The 21,250-nt window shown below is 41.5% G+C and overlaps 1 protein-coding gene across 1 annotated transcript in view; it reads right to left on the bottom strand.

The window, feature by feature from the left end:
- LOC139199009 (voltage-dependent calcium channel gamma-2 subunit-like) overlaps positions 1 to 20,547 on the bottom strand; it is a 57,505-nt gene extending 36,958 nt beyond the window's left edge. Inside the window, exon 1 of the mRNA XM_070828011.1 lies at positions 20,328 to 20,547. Coding sequence (XP_070684112.1) covers positions 20,328 to 20,538 — 211 coding nt within the window. The 5' untranslated portion in view covers positions 20,539 to 20,547. The remainder of the gene's footprint in view (positions 1 to 20,327) is intronic.
- Between the last annotated feature and the right edge of the window lie 703 nt (positions 20,548 to 21,250).

The following is a 21,250-nucleotide window of genomic DNA, read 5'->3' as shown; positions in this document are numbered from 1 at the left end:
AAAGATTGATTGAATAATCAATAGATTAATCAGCCTTGAAATAGGTGCTGAGAGTCAGCAAAAACCCAGTGGAACATAAACAAAACACACAGAGAACTGAAGACAGTCCAGCTTGGATGAAACCTCCTACGAAAAAGAGTGTTACTAAAGATCCTTTCTTCTTTTTTTTTTGTTGATTAAAATATTATTTCAACTGAATATATATAAAAACATCCAAAGACATCATGTTTTACTTGTTAACTGCTCACACAATCATTCAGTGTATGCAGTGAAATGTACAGTGGTATACTCCAGAGGCTGTGCCAGTGTGCTGGAGAAAAATAAGGAGGATGAGAAAAAAATAAATAAATCAAACATGAATGATCAAATCCACTGGTGGAAACAAGTCATTTAAACACTAATGTGTCCATGAGCCCTGTGTGCAGTACACATGACCAACACATGAGGATAACTAACTAAAACATTTCCTTTTTCTTTTTTCCCCAACAGAGCCAAACTTTGACCTTTCATTTAGAGTTTTAAGTTTCATATGTTTGAGCAGAGAATGTATTTTCAGGGTAGGTGTGACTTCAGCATCTTCAACTGTTGGATTTCCAGACCGGGCGAGAGATATTTCCTCCCTGAAATGATATAAAGAGTTTCTAACGGGGGCGCCACAACAATCGCCATGACAACAATGATTACTCATCCCCAAACAAGTGAAACAACAATGAATAACATCTAATCAGGCTCAAAGCACTGAAGGTGTGATTATGCACACTGCTGCTGCTCCGCTATCTTTTATGCAAACCATCTCTCCTCTCTCTCCCTCTCTCTCTCCTCTCTCTCTCCTCTCTCTCTCCTCTCTCTCTCAAAGTGCTCTGGGCAGAATGATTAATTTGCGACTATTGATTCCTTGAGAATGTGGGAGGGATTGAAAGAGAGAGAGAGAGAGAGGGGGGAGGAGGGAGCATCCAGTGCCTTGCTGCAGCTCTCGCCCCTGATCTTTCATTTAAGAAAAAGCCAATGGGTGCAGAGTTTGGATCCGCAGAATCACCTCCATCCACCTTTCTCCCTCTTCCTCCTCCTTCTCTCGCCTCCTCCACTCACCCCTTCCTTTTTTCCCTCTCTCTCTTTTTCCTTGCATCTCCTTCCCTCCTGCCTCTGCCTCCTCGTGTCCTCTGCCGTCTAAATTATCTGTGAATATTCAACAAGCGCCTCAGCGTTTCACAACATGCAGGAAGGAACCGAGGGCGGGAGGGAGGGAGGGAGGGAGGGAGGGGGGGGATGAAATGCTTAGAAAACAAAAACAAAAATATTTGCCCCTCCTAAAGTTCATAAACTATTTAATTCCATAAATATCTTGAAACCAAGAGGCCAGCCTTTAGCTGTGTTTCACTACAACTTCAAAACACTTTCTAATTCAACAGCAGTGGAAAATTAGCAGAATAATTCTCATTTAATATCACAAGGAGCATATTAAAACACCAGCTTCTTCCTCAGCGAGGGCAAAACACACCGAGCGGAATTTCTTCCAGAATCAAGATATAAACTTTTTTTTTTTAATGGGATACCTATTCAGAATAAACTGCAGGGAAAAAAATGGTTGAGTCTTTTTACTTGACCGGCTCATTGATGGAGAGACATTTTAAAAGTGAAATGGAACTAGACCATTTCTCTAGAAAGGTTGAGGCCGTCTCGGTTGAAGTCAGCTATATTTTTCTGACATTACATGTGCGACAGTCGGCCTTTACAAAGAGAGAACAGCAAACGATCTGAAGCTTCAAAACGCACCAAAACATGTGACGCTGTTAGAGAAGTGACACTCGCATTTAGTCTTACCAGTCATTTATATGTAGACATACCCAAATGAATGACTTACACACACACATACTCACTGAAAACGTCGTTTCTGCGTGTGTCACCTGTCTGTCAGCACGTTGAGCGGAGCTACAAAACAACAAACACAAGACTAGCTGGGGGCCATTTTGTGTCCACATGCTGCTGTCACTGCACTGACCTGAACTCTGAGAGGCTTCAGGAAACTGCTGAATCGTTTCGCTTTAATTCTGACTCAACTCGTGCGCTACAGTACCTGCTGTAGGGAAGAAGCTCCCCGTTCCCTCAGAACAGCACAATCGCATTCTCAACCATGTCATCAGCTGTTTGCACGAGTACATCCAGCTTGCGCATCAAAATCACATTATATCAACCGGGCTTTCATCCAAGTAAATTATACAAGCGCCTCAGTTTCAGAAGTGGGGAGGACACACAAACAAACAAAAAAGGTTATTGCGCAGTTCTTACCTGAGCTACGTAACAGGCGAAAAGGCTAAGTGAGAATCACGCTTTATTCTTCAATCACTCTTATTGTTGCTCTTATTGTTATTTTTGTACTCAGTGATGTTCTACTTAATTTCACGGCAGAACAGGTGAGTGTCCGAGGGCAGATAGATGGGACTGTAAATGGGAAAACAACGCTGATGGGTGTTTTTTTTTTTTCCTCTGTTACACGATAATGAGAATAAAACGGTGTAAAGTCGCTTTAACAAACAGAGGAATAATGGATGAGCATACCGACTGTGTTTCAGCCGGAACACTCCATCTCATTGTTACGTTTACACACCGCCGCACAACACCACCTGCCCAATGCAACCCCAGTCTTTTACTGGGTCATTTAGCAGCCACAATTGATCCACGAGTGGTAAAAAGTGTCAGTAACCGATTCATTCTCCAGCTGCTTACTGTATGTCTCTGTGACTCTCCAATTCAGTCCTGCGAGGGTGATGACTACTGCAGAAATGCATACGGACCTGCAGAAAGTCATTTTAAACTTTGTAATTATATGTAATTATACAGCTTCTGGAGCATCACATGAAAGACTATTTGCACTATTTTACACTGCTGACACACAAGAAATGTTCTTCTTCTACTTTGTGATCAAGGACACCCAAATGGGGTTATCTTTTGCTCAAAATAAATTCAGAGCATTGCTGGAACCGACTTTTAAACCAGCAGAAGCGACACCTGAGACACTGCACACACCCAAAAGGCTGAGCAATCCTCACTGTTTTGTGAGAGGACTGCCCAAAGCTAATTCACGTAATTACAAAGTCTGAATAATATTCTGTTTCTCTTCATCTCTTCAGGCTCAATTTCCTCCATACCATTTCCTCCCCGTACACAAGCCTGAAATCAGAAAAGGCTGGAGGACATGACGGATTAATTCAGGAAAACACTCACCTTGCTAATTATAGTAATCGCTACCTACTTGCCCTCTCTGCTCTTGAGGGGTTAACACTCTGATAGTTTCACCCTGCTGAGAGGTGAGGTAGCCAAGTGTGAACGGAGCCACAGCACCACTACGGCTGCTAAACAACCACCTTTTCCACGCAGATGTTAAAGTTTAGAGAATCAACCTGGCAACCTTGCATCATAAGCTAGTTTCTACAGCAGTGAAAAGGAACACTGTCACATCTAATAACTTTTTTTTTTTTTATCTCAGACTTGTCTTTTTTTGCACATACTGATATACTAATGCCAAAGTTTGGAAACCACAGCCCCAGTCCACGACGACCCCAACCCTCCCAAGTATCCTAAACTTGGTTTCAAATCTGTAGCATTTCTCTACAACATTAAAGAGAGCTGCATCGATTTGGCATTGCACTGCTGTGACACTGCTGGACTCACAGGAGACTTTTTTCCCAGAAAAGGATTGAAAAACTGAACTAGTCTGCTTCGTAAACCCTGGATTGTTGTATTGTCACATTTTGAATGTTACTCTGTGAGAGGGGCAAAGACAAAATCACAGACATCTTTCATGTGCAAAAACAAAACTGTTCTAATTTTGGCAGAAATGTTGGTTCTTGGAGGACGCCATCATTCATAGAAAGAAGCTAATTGGGAGAATAAGTCCCAAACATCATACAGCCCTTTGAAGAAGTGAGATCATCTCACTTTCAAAGTCTGCAACTTGGTCCTCACAAAGAGGAACGTGCATGACCACACACACACACACAACACACACACACTCAACACAGCACATAAACACAGTGAAGGATTTACTGCAGACCGCTAGTCATAAAACACAGACATTGGAGTTCATCATAACCTGCTTAATGTTGCACCATTACAGTTAACGTGAGTTAGCCACATCTGGCGTGTGGCTGTAAACTCATTCCACTGACCATAAAACTCCAATGAATCAAACCGAACTCCTTGCTGGGTTTCACTTTGTGTCACGAAGACATCTGGGCACTTCTCACACAGTCAACAACTAGATTATAGAGCCATTTGATTCATCTTCAGCACAGACATCGACTGAATGGTAACGCGTTCATAGACGCCGCCTCCATAGTTTCATGTTCAAGGCGTTTGCTGATTGTCACTGACAGGGAACTGTCTAAAGCTACTAGATAACATTAATCAGCAAATACTGTATTGGAAATCAATCCTTAATCGAAAGTTTTGTTCAGCACAAGAGCCAATGTAGTCAAAGTTCATTCGAGCACCAACTCAAAAGTATGTTTCTACTTACCCTGTTAGGCTTTCTGGCCATACAGGTCCAGAATTAAAACCAAGAGGCATCGGTGCTGCATTAGTTCTCTGAGATGTGATTCATGCAGAGACAAACAGTTGTGCAACTATGACATTTTAATGGCTTTTGGACTGGTAATGTGAAATGTTGGTCGACAGTCTTTAATAGTTCCAATCAAAGTGTGCTTCTAGAAATACAGAAATATTTTTTAATTACAGCCAAAACAAAACTGGAAGTCTGAGAAAGATTCACATTTCAACACATTAATTGCAGGAATAAGAGAGGACACTTCTATGACTATAGGGGAAGACAAAGCAACAAACTACATCGGAAATTAAATTCTCAATTTAATGCATCTCAATTAGAGATTTAAAGTAAGCCAACTTTGTGTCATCAAGTAGCCTCACGTTGGAGTCTCAACAAGTTCTGGTTCCTAAAATCTGTACTGTGCTGCAACCTAAATGTTCACCGATCCTCCCTCCTGACACACACACACACACACACACACACACACGCCCCCAAACATCATTTCATCCACACACACTCAGTGTTCGGGGCATCTTTGGTGTCTGCCAGATGGTGTACTTTACAGTGTGCTGGGTGGCATTGTGTCCTGGATCCAACAATAGTGAATCTGCAAATACATAAATATCCTCTTACAACTTCAGAGTAGCCTGTTTTCTGTTCATGTATCAATATTTTTTCGTGTATCAATATGTGGCATAAAAATCTGACGAATCAAATCAGACAATGTGTCCGAAAATCAGTTCCCAGTGAGCTTCTGATTTTCTATTCCTGTTTCTGTTTCTGTTTCTTCAAAGGGCTGAAAAAGGTGCTCTGTGTTTTTATGTGAAAGTGAAATTTCCTCTTTGACAAAACAGTAACACCTGTGTCAGATAAATCTTTGGTATTGAATGGTGGGTTTTTATTATGATGAGGTCATAATTACTCATTTAATCTATCGATATATGTTTGTGTGTGTGTGTGTGTGTGTGTGTGTGTCCGTGTACATAATACATCAGTTGACCTTACAAGACAACAAGTTTGACCTTTAGCCTCTGCACTCTGACCCTTTTGATTGAAAAGTGGAGGCTGGGACATCCCATATACTCATGAGACACACACACACACACACAGACAGACAGACACAACAGCATTTGTTTAAGGCAGCTAAAAACAGAAAAAGTAACTGATCAGATCATCACTTGGGAAAGCCTGGATTTTTAGTTATTATCACTGTTTTTTACTTCTGAACCAGAGCTTAAAAGTCATTGGTTACACCGTGGCTCACTATCTAATAACTAGAATTACACAGTATTCAGACTACCGTTACTTACGCAGGGTGTAAGCGAGCGCACGATTACATAAAATACACAGAAATGTAATTTGAGTTTGTCGTATGTGGTGATAAATGTGTTTGTGCCTTGTAACATGTATGTGTGCATGTGTGCTTATCTGACTAATGCATATCTGTAATCAATGGGCTAATGTATCACATACAGGGGAAGGAGACTGGGAGCACACACACACACACACACACTATGTTTATGACTCATGTAGCTTACAGATGACACCATTGTTACTCCATCAGTTTGACCATATGTTACTACTAAGACAAACTCCATAATGGAGTAGCAGTGGCTTTACCCTGCATGCCCACAGAGAGCGGCTCGGTCGATCCGTCTCTCTACTGTGACCGATGGTGGGCGGGACCTGAGGCCCCGATGGCATCCATCTGGTGGCCGTCATCAATATAGCCTTTACACAAACATGGCCGGAGTACTTTATCTACTTGTTTGTCTTAAGAGTAAAGAATTTCTACATCTTTCTGTTGTCAGACGGCTAAAGACAGCAAAAGTACAGAAAAGGTCACAACCCTGGATTTAGCGGTGCGTCTATCTATGTAGACGGTAGACATACTGTACAAACATATTGCTCACACACACATAGAGACACACACGCACTGAGCTCTCTGGTCATTCCCTTTGGCTCCTGATGTCTGTAGGATTAGGGAGCAGTCGGCCTGTCAGCACCTCTCCCACCAGGCGTTAAACAGACTGTGTGGAGGTGCCAACAGCTCTGCTACACCACACTCAACCTACTATACTGTAAAACAAAGAACGTGGCATACTGTTACTACTGTAAAACACTGGACTCCACTGTGAAACGCAGCACATGGCATTCTGCTGGCCTGTTACGGTGGAAATCACACTATTACTATACAGCAGGACCGTGCTTCTCAACTTTGATGAATAAATCTAAAGGGGAAAAAGGATAATTAAACCGATAAGAAAGAAAAAAGATATTCTTGATACACAAAATGTGAGTACTTGTTTCTGACTTTTCTTCTCTAATTTTTCTTTTCTAACATGTTTTACTGGGTAACACTGGATAGTTTGTCTCTTCGGGCCTCTAAAACTCTAAAACCACTGTTTTATTAAATATTTTTCTTGTTACAAAAATAATTAATAATCAAATTAAATAATTACAGTAAGCACTTGCAAATTTGGGGGTTTTGTGTTTGCTGTCAAGATAAATACTTTTTGTTAGTTTTGCATACAAATAATGTAAATAGAAAGCATTTAACACTACTCAAAGAAATCACAGCTGAGATGAAGATATTTTACATCGTACACAATAAAAATGTGAAATATTTGTAGACTTTTGTGAACAAAATCCGAACGAGACCGCAGGATTTAGATCTTCAAACATTCATTATTGAAGAGCAAGTCCAGTTTCATTTAGCGGGTGCTCTTGTGACCTGGATGCACGGGAGTGCCGTTAAAACACACCACATGATTTACTGCTCCTGCACTGTAAAACAAACACAAACACGGTACGATAAAACACTCGCTGTAGTCCGGTAGTCCCGTAAATTTTCTCATCTCAGATTAGCCTGAAAATAAGAAAAGTGTGGATGAGGAAAAACAGAAGTGGCAGAATTTTTTTTTTTCTTCTCTGGTTTCCTATAATAATGTTGCAACCCATCAGATTTGTTATGTGTTCTGGATGAAAGTAGAGGGATTAGGCGTACAACAAAAAATGATGTTACAGTAAATACCTGCATCATAGTTTAATTTTCTTAAATGTGGTTCTGATCCTGCTGTTGGGCCACAGGATCTAGTTTGGTGGTTTCCAGTTATCAGTGCGGCTGCTGACTAGAAAGCAGAATCTTCAACATATTATGTTTGTTTTAATAATAAAACATGTTTACACATCTTTAAGCAGCATCTGGATGTGGATCATAACACACATCATGGTAGTGATATGTGTTGTGTTAAAAAATCTTTTATGGAGCTTTTTTTAAAATATTAAACATGTTGTAAACGCCTGTTGTGGGTTAAGTCTGTATGTCCTTGTGTCTCGACTACACCTGTGTCTGTGTGTGCATGTTCCTGCATGTAAATGTGCTGTGTATACCCCTGTGTGTGTGTGTGTGTGTGTGTGTGTGTGTGTGTGATTGATGTCCCTCCCATGGTGCGGAGCGGAGTGTGTGTCAGTCCCAGGTGTGTGCGAGTGCTCGTAAACAGTCTCTTTGATTGAGAGGCCGTGATGCCTGTTTGACAGGCGGCCTTGTGCTGCCAACAGAGCGCTGCATCGCCATAGTTACGCAGCTCCATGTGGCCGTAGGTTCCCCGCACTGCCATGAAAGAGGACGAGAGGAGAGCTGCTGCAAACTGAAGGTGGAATGACTGCATTAATTAGCTAACAAGGAGAAGGTCATTAGCGATTTAACCACCACTGTGTGATAGAGGATAATAAATATGATGTGTGTATAGTGTAAAAACATACCTACTGACAAATGTCACGTCGTATGTTCAGTAATTAAACTGATGTTCACCACACTAAATGACATGAAACGATGATGCCTGATACAGCTCCTTAAGTTTTACAGCACAGAGTTCATGACTGATGTCATTTCTTTGCCAGTATTTTTTTTTTAAAAGAAGTAAAGTAACAGCAAAAACTACAAATATATTTAAAAACCAACCATAAAAGAGAAAAAACTTCAATCTGAATAAAGTAAGAAGAGCAGAAAAGTTCCTGACGATGAAATCTATTAGAGAGGCCTACTACATGATGACTAATGATCACTAACGAACGCTCTGTTCAAACAAAAAACACATTTCTTTTCTAAATTCCCAGCCAGGCAAAGCCATCTCACAGTTATGTGCTGCCTCGAGGAAGGCTGGACTTCTCTCCCTCATTGAAAGCTGAAACATACCACTCATTGGACGTTTATTGTGTTGTTGGTCAACGTTGGAGACCCAAATTCATTTCTTAATATATTTTAAAACAGGAATTGAGACATTCTGTTGCAGATAACGTTTCATTTTATTTCAAAAGTTTTAATAGCCGTTAAAGGCTTTTAATTAATGTGATGTGTTCTTCTTTGATTTGATTGGATGTGTGGAATTACTTAAAAAAAAAAACCTTTTTGTTCAAGCCTGCAGACACATCGTCATTTAACATTCAGAGTTTTCCAGGAAGCTTCATTCTGCGTTCCATAGGTTTGGTGCACAGAAACACATTGACAGCGTTAAGATACTGAGCATTAGTCCACAGTCATCAACTAGGCCACTAAAATCCTTAGTTTTCAGGGCAAATATTCATGCACAACAACATACACCACATATATGTGCTGAATGTGGGCAAGCAATCATACATATGTGCAAGTGTCTCCATGGTGGCAGTGTACAAGCCACCAGATAACCCTCACACATGCACCGTGTATCACAGACTGTATATGAAGATGGACAATATAATGGCTTCCCAAACTTGAAGCCAAAGCCTCTCGATTGCCCCCCCACAGCTGGCTGCAGTGCAGGTATTAACACCCGAAATAAATCAATTCAAATTACACTTTATGATACATTTTTCCCAGAGCAGGTTTCTGGCCTTTTAAGTACTTCTTATCACTCTGATACATTTTCAAATGTTCATTTCTCTGATCAATTTTGTTTTAATTAGTTTTTTGATGCTATGAAAAAGGGGTGAATCGTCACGACTGACTAACCCGTGGTCGGGACGGGCAGCTTTATTTGGTCCTGATCATCACTGCGACTGTGGTGCTAAATAACATCAGCTGTGCAAGATGGCAGCTACGTATTCTGGCTTCATTTTTTTTTTAAAGCAGGAGGAAGCAGAGAAGCTTTGTCCAACTTTATATCCAGTCTAAGGTCTCGACAGTGGAGTCGATACAAATACACACATGTATGTGCACAAGTACTCTGAAGAATATACATGAACACCTTGTAAGGTAATAAATAATAATAAAAAACTCTGACCGACTGGGTCTTACTCTCATTATTGTGGCTGTTCTGACTATAAGTCATTCACTTTGTACTCAACCCTGTTGTAGAGCTTTGGGACTTTGACCCTGCTTTAAAAATATCAGAATTTTCCTTTAACCTTTTGTGAAAGGAAAATGCAAAACCAAGGCTCCATCATAAAATAAACATTTGCATTTTCTGTAGGTACAAATCATAGCAGCATCACTACCATTTTGCCGTAACTATATGACTCATCTCTCTCTTCAAAGGCTGGAATAACACTGAATCTACTTAAACCCCATCTTTACACATAGATCATAAATTCTTTTCTCCTATCACTGCCGCCATGAAGAAACACCATATCCCAAAACATGTACCTGCCATTGCTTAGGATGATGAACATTATGAAATGGACAATTTTGCATTTGTACAGGATCAACTGGGATTTACACAAAAAAAAAAAGGTTTCAAAAGCCCACACGTCGTTTTTTTTGTTCAAACCGTAGAGGACCATGTGTTTTGTCAATCCAGGCAACTACTGCTCAAATGGAAACTATTAAATGTGATGAGGTACAAAGGGTTCAGATGTCTTCAGCAACAAAATGATTTTGAGTGTGATAAAAGCGGAAACTGAATGCTGGTACAAACAAACACACACAGAGAGCACACACTCTCAGACACTCAAACCTCATTCCCAGAAACATATCTCCTGTCACACACACCTCTCTCGCTCTCAAACCCGCCGTGATGGAGATTAATAGCAGCATTTAGAGCCTGCTGAGCTCCACCTGTCAAGGCTGGGGCCCCCAGGGCAGCTCCGGTCTGTGCCTAGGAAGGAGAGACTGTCCTGAGGCAAGATCCATCATGGAAGTCCACGACAGGCTGGATCTCTGGAGCCAGCCTCCACAGCTGGACCACCGACACGGGGCCATTCGTCCAGGATGACAGGCACACTGAGTGAATCCAACTGGAGCAGACTCGATAGCTGCTGGATGGAGGAGTGTGGGGACTGAGGGGACGTGTGATGGCTGCACGGATATCGGGAGGCAGCGACATGTGTGTGTGTGTGTGTGTGCACTTTTATACTAGCGAATGTCATTACGAGCACAAAAGTACACATACACACATTTTACTTCTGCATGTGTGTGTGATGAAGATAGAAGAGGATGTGAGCATATTCTATCCTGGTGTATTACTGCCTTTGAACGCATCACTCTCACGCTTTGCACTGTCTTTCCTGATTAGGTTTAGAACTGCAGCAATAAAATATCTGTTATTTCTCTGATGTTCTAAGCATCACAGTGATTTTCAACTGTCCAGTCCAACCAGACTAGGCGTAAAAGATAAAGACGCTTTTGTAGTCACACACTGAAATATTTAAACACTTAACAGAGTGACCAGTCAGTCATTATAAGCGTATCTTTAGTTAGAACCAACAGAAACGTATCTTTACTTCTATTTGAGATCTAAATCTATATAAAGCCCAGTTTTGGGGAAATATATACAAATGTATTCAGTTTAACAGGAGTCTGTTTAAACAGGTATAATATTTACCATATTAGTTAAGCATGGCAGCACATTTACTCATCAGAACTAAAGGGGAATGACATTAGTTTTGCAGGTATTAAGTGACTACAGTCCATCCTGAGAGGAATGTTTGTCATGGACTGTTTCCAATCAATCCCAAAATCCTTCAGGACACAGATGATGAAATCCCATAAAGCTTACTGGGAATCTTGTGAAAGTGCAGTTACAATACAGTGAACAATATCTGCATTAATAAGCAGCATTGTTGATCAAATACACACATCACAACAGTATCCAGGCATTAATCAGGCCGTAACTACCGTAGCCACGTAGCTAATATAATGACAGCACGACCAACATGGTCAAAAAGACAACCAGCGATTCACTAACTTAGCAACGTAATTAGCATCCAGCCGCACTTATAATCACGCAAACACAAAATAAGTCGATGGCTTCGCGTCATTAGATGAATAATACTCACAGACGGAGGGGAAATGAAGAATAACGTCTTAACCGAGGAGCTGACAGCTGCTCATGATCAACGTCCCATCACAATGACACCCGATCACCACATGGTGAACTTACTTCCTGTATCCTGCTTCCTGTTTCCCACTTCCTGCTTCCTGTTTCCCGTTTCCTGCTTCCTGTTTCCTGATATGCACTGCTTCTAGGTTGCTATGGTTACAGCAATAACATATCACACTGAACTGGATTTCACCAAAGTCTTTAGGATCCATCCTCTGGAGAGAATGACTGACTGACAAGACAGACTGAGCACAACCTCGTGGCAATTCTTCAAGTAGTTGTTGAGTTACTTCACTCCGGACCAGCGCGATGGGTCGTCCAACTGAGCAACATTGCCAAGCCTAGAGCTAAAAAATAAAAATATGATACACCATGTAGACTTATACACCTCCTGGACACAGACACTCTTTCCTACTTTGCACTACGAATGCTGCTGAAACACTAATGATGGTGTTTAATGGGAGCTGGAAGTTTACTGAACATTGTGAACATCTGGTAATATTCATTTGATACGACTGCAATACTGTAACTACAGCATTAAAAGGTATGACGGAGTTGTGAGGAGAACAGCAGTAGTCTATGATTTTCAGGATTCTCTGGCTGTTGTGCCAAAAACACAAGTGGGTAGAGGAAAAAGCTTTATAAAGCTAAAAATCATTTCAAATATTTTCTGTTGCTTTGTTATATAGAGTCTGGTGGAGTTGGGTGGTTGCAGCATATTGACGGCTGAGGTTTGACAGCTGCCGTGACCTGTCAGTCACTTCTATTACAGTATCAACAACAGCACGCCCACAGAGCGCTGCTGGATGCTGACTATTTGCCAGCCTCAGTGCAGAGGGAGAACAATGACTCCTATTCCCCAACCCAGCAGTCCTCCATCGTACAACATAAATAGCTTGTTACATCTTTTAGCATTTTTATGAGGGGACTGTGGCTTTGACCTTTGCCCTCCTTAAAACGGGTCTCTCGTGATGTCAGAAATGTCTGGAAATAATAAATTTTCTCTTTTATTGCATTTTAAATCCAAAATATGAATAAAGTGTAAGGGTTCATTACCGTCACGTGAAATGTTATGCTTTGTCAATTAGGAGGAGAGTCTACTCATCACTGAATTGCAATAAACGCCACAAGCCTTTAATAATCTACCATTAATATAATTACTCAAATCAAATACTAAATGGCTTTCCGAAATAGTCAACATTTATTGGTTGCAGTATGTGATACATTCACGAGGGACGATGCCAGAGAGAGTCCTTGGAGACAATTTAAATGATCGTAATTTCACAGGCCACTTTGGCAACAACACAGGAAGCATCAGTTGCACTTGTATTACAGCATCACTGTGGGTAACATTAGCACATCACATGTTCGTTTCTCTGAGGTTCGTACTGCGGTCTGCTTTGGTTGACACTCCAACATCAAAACTCAATCGGGAGCAGAAACATCAACGAGGTTTGTTTTGTCTGTTGGTGTTTCTGAAAAAATTAAGTTGTTTGATTGGGAGATTTTTTTTTTTTTGGGGGGTGATTCTTGAGTTTTCTGCTTTTCAGACCTCACACACCACCATTTTTTATTTACACTGAAAGGTCACTAACATTGCTAGTTACGTCCCAATTGTCAAATCAATGATGATATAATGAATGACACGAGAGGACATTCCCACCGGTGAGTGGTTACTATGGCCGAGCAAATGAGAGTGATGACTGCGGATGAAACTTCAAAAAAAAGAAGAAGTGCAAATCAAAAGAAAAGAAACAAATTTGATGTTCAGATGAAGACAAACAATCAATCCGTCTGTGAGGTCACTGTTTGGATCACTGTTGGAGTCAGGTCCGAAAACACACCTGCAATTAAGTGCTTATCGCAGGTGCTGCTGAGGAGAACGAAGGGGAGAGCTTTGAGACTGCCATTTTAAACTAATACACTCTAGAGTTAGTAAAGTTTATAAAGACATTTGAGACAGCTTAAGTTTTGAATTACTGATTTACACATGCATCAAACTGTCACTTTCCATGAATATATGAGATGTTATGGGCTTGTATTTTAATGTGCACAGAAAGCCTAAGCCTTAGGCCTAAAGATGATCACAGTTTTAGCATATTTCACTAATATTTTGCCAAAAACTATCGCAAACTGCTCTATGATCATTGGATAATATAGAACATGACACAAAAACACCACAGTCAAATAAAATCTGACCAAAAACAAAATTCAACGTCATTATTTTTCTCAAAATATGCAATTTGATAAGTGCAGGGTTACATTTTAACAGTGAACTATCTCCTGAAATCGTCATTTTATTTGTCTGTGTTTTCATCCTTTATTTTTTTCCTCTGGCAGGCTACATATCCCAGCTCACACATAATCAGACAACTTTTGAACAAATCTGCTCATAATAATCACTTCCCAGCCCATCATACTGAGTAATGAAGCCCCAGACAAAGCACCCGTGTGTCTTTTTTGCAGTCAGATTACATGTAATTTGCTAGTCCCGTTCTCTATCTACTGTTTGACTGGAGCTTGATATGAACGATGACATGTTTTTTTTTTCCCAACCAGATTACTTCTGTAATCAGATTACATGTAATTTGTGCTCCCCATCCACTGAACCCCTAACTGGAGCTTTAGATAAAGAGGCGGTCTGTGTTTTTTCCTCGTTCACAGATTATTTTTGTAATCTGATTCCATGTAATTAGTTCCTCCCTATCCTGGCCTATCACTAGCCGCAGCTTTAGATAAAGAGGCAGCGTGGAGAGGCTCTGTTGACGATCAGCACCGCAACACTAACGGAGCTGATGGCTATTAGCATAATTAATGTCATCGCCGTAATGCACTCCAATTCTCAGACAGCCTGCCTCACACACACACACACACACACACACACACACACACACACACACACACACACTCAAACACGTTTGAATACAGGCCCAAGCTTGAAACATAATCAAATCTGCAATATAACTCATGGCTCAACATGAAAATGTCATGTGTGATCTTTGCTGTTTTGTGATGCTAACACGTCGCTGTGTGATGACAGAAGCGCTCCGGTCCGTCAGTCACTGGTATCTGCACATCATGTACATCATGTCCCAAGTATTAAAATAAAAGCATACACTGTGACGTATTATGTTAAAAGCCGGGGCAAGATAGGTTAGATAGAACGTAGGCCTGTGTGTTAAAGATAGCACAGGATGCCTGAGGGGGTGTGACAGAAAACCAGGGCTGCCTGCTCTTTCTCTCCCTTGTTCTTTTTTTTTTTTTCCTCCCTCTTTTTTTCTCTTTCTCAACACCTCCCAATTTCTCTCTTCCTCTCTTTCTCCTCTCTGCACCACGCAGCTCTAAAGCAACTGTAGCTCTGAAGGCGAAGCACACAGAGCGAGCTGGATCTCTCTCAGATTCCTCTCTGCTCTTAACCATTTCAAATCTCCAGTGCCAAGGACACCGAGCGAGCTTAGAGTGTGAAAAGTAAAGCCACTTAGCGGGGAAAATAAGCATATCACATGGAGTGAGTTGGCGTGGCTGCATTCACATCGACAAATGTGTTGGTGATTTGACACAATTTTGCAACCTCGGCCAAGATTTCATGTTTTACGCTTTAGAAAATAAACAAATTTTGTCCTTAAACTTCCTCCAAACCTGTGGCAGCAAATGTATTCCCATGACCTTGTCTTTAATCGGATTACATAATGTGGTCACATGGTTGATCACAGGTAGTTTTTTTTTTTTTTTCTTTGCACACCTGCATCAAATTAGCAATTTTGAACAGAGCTTGAAAAAGCAGTGATGTGGAACAAGTTGTTCGCTGTTTTCATTTGAGGTAATTTCAAATAAAGCTGGCTAACCTTCGAGAAGAACGGATGTTCATGATGCAGAGAGATGACAAGAGCAAAAAGAAAAAAAAGTGCAGAACAAGAGAACAATGCCTTTTCATGAGCTACACAAATGATCAAAAGATTTAATTTCTCAAAGAAAATGATGATGATCATTACTTTTATTTCGTTGTGGGTGATATTAGTCACCTGATGAAGGAGCCCGACATCCAGAAATTATTTCCTTTTTTGCTTTCCCGCCTTCTGTGCAGATTATGTATACAGCTAGCATTAGCATCTCACTGCTCATGCCAGTAGCCTCGTATCCGTTTGGTTGTAGCTTTGCTGTGTTTGTAGGCATTTCTCTTTAAACAACTAATTAGCACCAAGGCTTTTTAAGTCAGCAGACACCTTTTCCCCAGTGGGCTAGCACTGGTAACCACTTTAGTTAGTTCAGGTCTGATCAGTGTTGCCAGATGTACAATAATTATCACATTTGTATAATCATTTTTCCCTCCGTACAATGCATGATCAATAATGCTTAAAGTGTCGTAATTACAATAATTTGATCATGCGATGATGCCTACACTTGGGGAGTTGATTTTAGTCTATGTTGTCTCAAAACCGTGAAACCAGCTCAACACAGAGACGCTGCATGCACACATCAGAGTGTATGAATGGAGGTGAATGTACCACAATTAAGCCATCAAGCACTATGTGGCGCTCATTGACAGCATCAAGCCGCACCAGAAAAAGACTGGAGCCTCAGCATCTGGCACACCGGTGGGGGACGTAGCAGCCACAGAGCTTGAACTTACTAACGTATGCTGCGTTCAAGTCCATTTGTTCTGAATTCACCTGTAAGCTTAGTTATTTATGTAATTAGATTATCTTATGGCTTTAATTGTTTTCCTGCAGAATATGAACAGGCATCCAGTCATTCTGTGTTGTTATTTAATTATGTATTAATTAGCCAAAAATGATCACACTGATGTCAGCAAGTCGAAAAGTCGTTTGAATACATGTTTTGTAAAGTTATGTTGTAACACTTATTTGTTCTTGTGGTTATGACTTGTGCACAATTTCCTCAAAATACATTCATTTTAAGCCACTGATGTGAACATTTTCCATCTGGCAGTGCTGGTTCTGATAAAGGTCTGGCTCCTTTCTGTCCTTGTTCAATAGCCGTAGTGACAGGTGAACATAGCTAAGAGTGTTTCCCACTCCAGCACTAAGAGCTACTTGCTTATCTGTGTTATTACTTCCACTGTATGTGTTGGTCATCCAGGATTCAGGGACCCTCGTCATGATTGTAACCCATACGGTTTTACCCCAAGCCCTAAAAACAGGCTTTTCCTTCTGCTCAACAACTTGTTGGTGTAGTCTAGTTTACACGTCATACTGTCCTTATTTCACAGAGGTGGAGCTGTATAAACCACACTGTGTAGTTCCAAGCCTGTTTTAGGCAGGCTGCAGGGTTTGCCACAGGCTAGAAGACATGACAGAAAAAAGCCGTGACACCATTTCCTTTTGTTCTTAGACTCTGACATAGACAAAGGAATAGCCAGGACGTCGCCGTCTCAGCCCGAAGGGGCCCAAGGCCTGACCTTTTCACTCCATGAGGGGTCAGTAGGTTAGAGATGTAGCCAGGGGCAAGGCCTCAACAAAGCTTAGGAAGCATCAATACCAATGGAAAACTGATGGAGACAAATGTAAGCATGGATAGTGTCCTCCCTTCCTGTCTTGGCCAGAAATGTTCCTGCCAAACCAGGCAAGTAGGAGAAGTCGTCTTAATACAATAACATTCATCAAAGCAAGGGATGTTGATGTCTATGGGACCTCTACCCAAACAGATCAAATGTAAGCATATGCTTGGGTAAAATTATAAAAAAAAGATACCAAATAATAGCAAGTATTTAATGGTTTCATTCAGATTTTACTGAAAAACAAGAAGAAGCACAACACACATGTTTCAATCTGTTGGTATCCTTATATGACAAATTTGGCTGGATATTGTAGCAGAGTGGAAGCCAAGATTTAGTGCTTAGGAAAGCTGAGAAACTCTATCTTTTTCTGGGGCAGTGAAGGGTTACTGGATGTACTGATGTAATTTGAGATGTAAACCACTGTCTTTTGTTATCTTTGTGTGCTGTGATATCTGCCCTGTTAACCAAAGAAAATCACCTGAGACTTGCTACAGACCAAACACAAAGAAACAGAGCGGTAGCTAAAAATTTTTCTTGATATAATTTTAAACTGAGATGTAAAATAGCAGCAAAGAACCGGTATCATCATTTGAGAATGTGTCATGAGTTTAGACTTGAACCTCATTTTTGTGTGAATTAAGGGGTTATATTTCATTTTAAGATGAGCGCCCTGACATTAAGTTGACACTAGTTCTTGCTGATTAAGACACAAAGTTTAAATGTCATGTGCTTTGATTGAACTGTAATGAGAGTTATGTTGTAAAGAGCCTTGTGTTCCATTACACTTCTCTGCTCCTGCATATGGTTAGATGTGCTGATGTAGAATAGATGAAGGAAACTACATGCAGAGGCACTTATGCTATACATGCCACATGATTACTTATGAAATAAGGTGAGGAGCTCATTGCACTTCATGCTCATAGTTATTAATGTTATTGTGAGGCCTTGTGACAGCGGATAAGCAGGTGTGTGACAGGATGAGGCTGTAAAGCTCAACCAATCTGACAATGTGAGGTCACGATACGAGAGAGTCGCGTCACGGCGTCAACACCATAACTGGATATGCATGAGTGCACACAAACACACAGCACATGAGTAATGGGTAGGTGTCTATTATGACATACATCAAACTATAGGAAGAGTTTGGACTCAGCAACGTGTCAGTCCACGTCATAACTACCACTCAGACGTTCTGTGATGAGTTTACATTTTTCACAGGGACAAAGTTAGAAGAAGAAAACAGAATCAAAGAATATGGTGTCCTTCCTTCCCTCATGAACCCATTTTTAATGACAAGACAGCAGCTATTCCTGCGGCAATTACTGAAAGACAACCCGCTGAATCATGGGAGAAATACCACAAATGTATTGGAACTACATAAGTCTAAGCTTTGCCCTGTCATCGTCAGGTGAGTGCCGTAATTCATGATGAACATAGATCTCGCAGGCAAGCCGTAAGTACAGCTTGTGTGTGTGTGTGTGTATGTCCCAACCCTCAGACATCAAACCTCAAAACTTGAGGGGTGTTTAGTCGTATTTGACGTAATAAAACACAACATTGCATCACACGCTACCTGACGTAAAGACTGTTCTTTTACTTTCACATGTATTCTCTCCCTCTAATGTCATATGTCCATGAGTTCCAATGTGTTCCTGAGGGATATGTGACGCTTGTCCCTTCACAGTCACAATTTCGAACGCAGTAATTCTTGCTCAAAAAGTTCAAACAGGTTGAGAATATTTGGCACAAGTCCCGTAAATCAGAGAAAGATGAATTCAAGCAGATATCGGTTCTGACGAAGGCTCCAGATAAGACTGGATGTGGTGCAGTTTGACCCCAACTTGAATATTGATGAATATAAGTATGTCTCTTTATACTGGAGCTGTGTGAGTCTATTCTTGATGTGTGCCCTCTGTCAGAAATAGGGGACAAGACGTAAATCGCATTCCAAGCCTTATGAAAGGTTTAACATATGACACACCCAGAACAATACAGGTACAGTATGTGGCACCAGTGAGTGTTACAGCACTGACGATGCAACATGAAGAGAATTTGTTCTCAAAAGATGAAAGATGTTGTCTAAATCAAACTGCTGAAGCTTCACTATGGCTTTGGTTCATCTTTGAAACACATATTTCTACATGGACTACGGACAGTTTCCAAGATTAGCTAACACTCCAGGGATGGTATGGAGAGGAGGAAGCAGTGCTGAGATTACTAAGAACAGACAGAATATGAAACCAAGGTAGATTTAAGAAAATCTTCACTGCTGGAGACATCTCGCTTTTTTGTTTATCACCTTGTCATGAAGACAGACATAAAAAGGACAACAATTACAGGCTTATAGCAGGACTGGTGGCCATATGAGTCAGCTGTATACCTTGCTGGACCAAGTATGCCCTTTAGGGTCCGGTGTGGCAGTTTGCTAAGTGAGCCGAGCTGCTCTCTGCTGGAATAATTGAAAGGCCACACTGGCCACGACGGAGCGAAATGACAACCCAGACCCTGGACAAGTAAGCGACCATTTGTCAGAACCGTCATTCAAATCACCTGTTAGGAGGAAGCTGCATTTATCGTTCAAAAATATTAAAGACTAGGTTAAGTCTTCCTGCACTTAACTACATGGAAAGAACTGAAGAATGCAGCAATGAAATTAAAAGTAAATCATTATGAAATAAGAGAGCGGGTACACACTTTTCGCAGGCATGGTCAAGGATGTATGCAGATAGATAGATGAGAACAGAGGTGTGTGTAGGTTAGAGAGAGTGAGCGTTTCATGTGTGGAAATGAATGCAGAGTACATACAGAAGAGTGTGGGCATGTGAGCGTATGTGTAGGCATGTGAGTGCAAATGCAGGACTTTGTGTATGTGTGTGTGGGCATGTAGGAATCGATCTGCCTGTGTGCCTGAGCGGGTGTTTGTTGGTGTATCCGTGCATGTATATATGGCTTCTCCAGTGCATCTCACCTTCCAGGCAGCAGGTCCTCCAGAGGCCCGAGTGCGTCATCACCTCCTCGTTCTTCTTGCTGGTCTCGTTCTCATTGGTGCTCTTGATCTTGCAGACGCCGCGCGAGTACAGCCAGTAGTCTGTCCCCACAGCGATGGTCATAAGGCTGAAGGCGGCGAAGGCCCCTACCGTGGTCAGCAGCATCTGAACTCCGCGGTCAAACACGCCCATGTTGCCGCATTCCACGAAAGGGGGGCCCCCTTTCCTCTTGATGTACAGGAAGTAAATATTTGTGAGTTTGCGTCGCCACGCCAGCTCGGAAAACGGGGGGTGGGCAGTGTTGGGTGGACGACGGTAGCGGGGGGCCGCTGGGGGGGCGGGGGAGTTAGGGGAGCTCGGGGGAAATCGTATGGTTGGTTTTTGGGTGGGACAGCAAACAGGTGAAAATTAAGATAAGGGTGAAGATTTGGGGTGGATGGGTGGCTGTTTGGCCCAACAGGCGGGTCAAACAGGCTTTGGCGAGGATGACAGAGCCCTCAGCAACAGAGGTTTCTAAATTCTAGTCCCCAAGAGGCAGTAAGTTGCCCTGCTCTGGAAAAGAGTGTTGACCTAAAAACACAGGCTTCTAGCAGATCCCACAAGAGACCTGGTCTGGGATCTAGGCCTACTTTGTTGAGTTGCAAGGCCTCTAAATGTCAAACTCTGAAAAAGGCCGAGATAATGAGAAGATGGAGGATTTTGCTCTGTTTCTCTGTGGTCGTCTCAGGCATGAATTTGGCTTTCTGAGCTGACTAAAGCAGTTACATGTATTACAATCCTCACAGCTTCAACGGTGATGTATGGAATGATGTGCATGTAGCGCTTGATTTTTTTCCCACATAGGCCGTCACATACAGCCTACACTGTCATTCTCCGGCTCACGCACAGACACAGACACACACAC

This window comes from Pempheris klunzingeri, chromosome 3, assembly GCF_042242105.1.
Source record: "Pempheris klunzingeri isolate RE-2024b chromosome 3, fPemKlu1.hap1, whole genome shotgun sequence".
NCBI classification, from domain to species: Eukaryota; Metazoa; Chordata; class Actinopteri; order Acropomatiformes; family Pempheridae; genus Pempheris; species Pempheris klunzingeri.
Note: the sequence above shows the minus strand (reverse complement) of the source record. Positions and strands in the feature narration are given on the sequence as shown.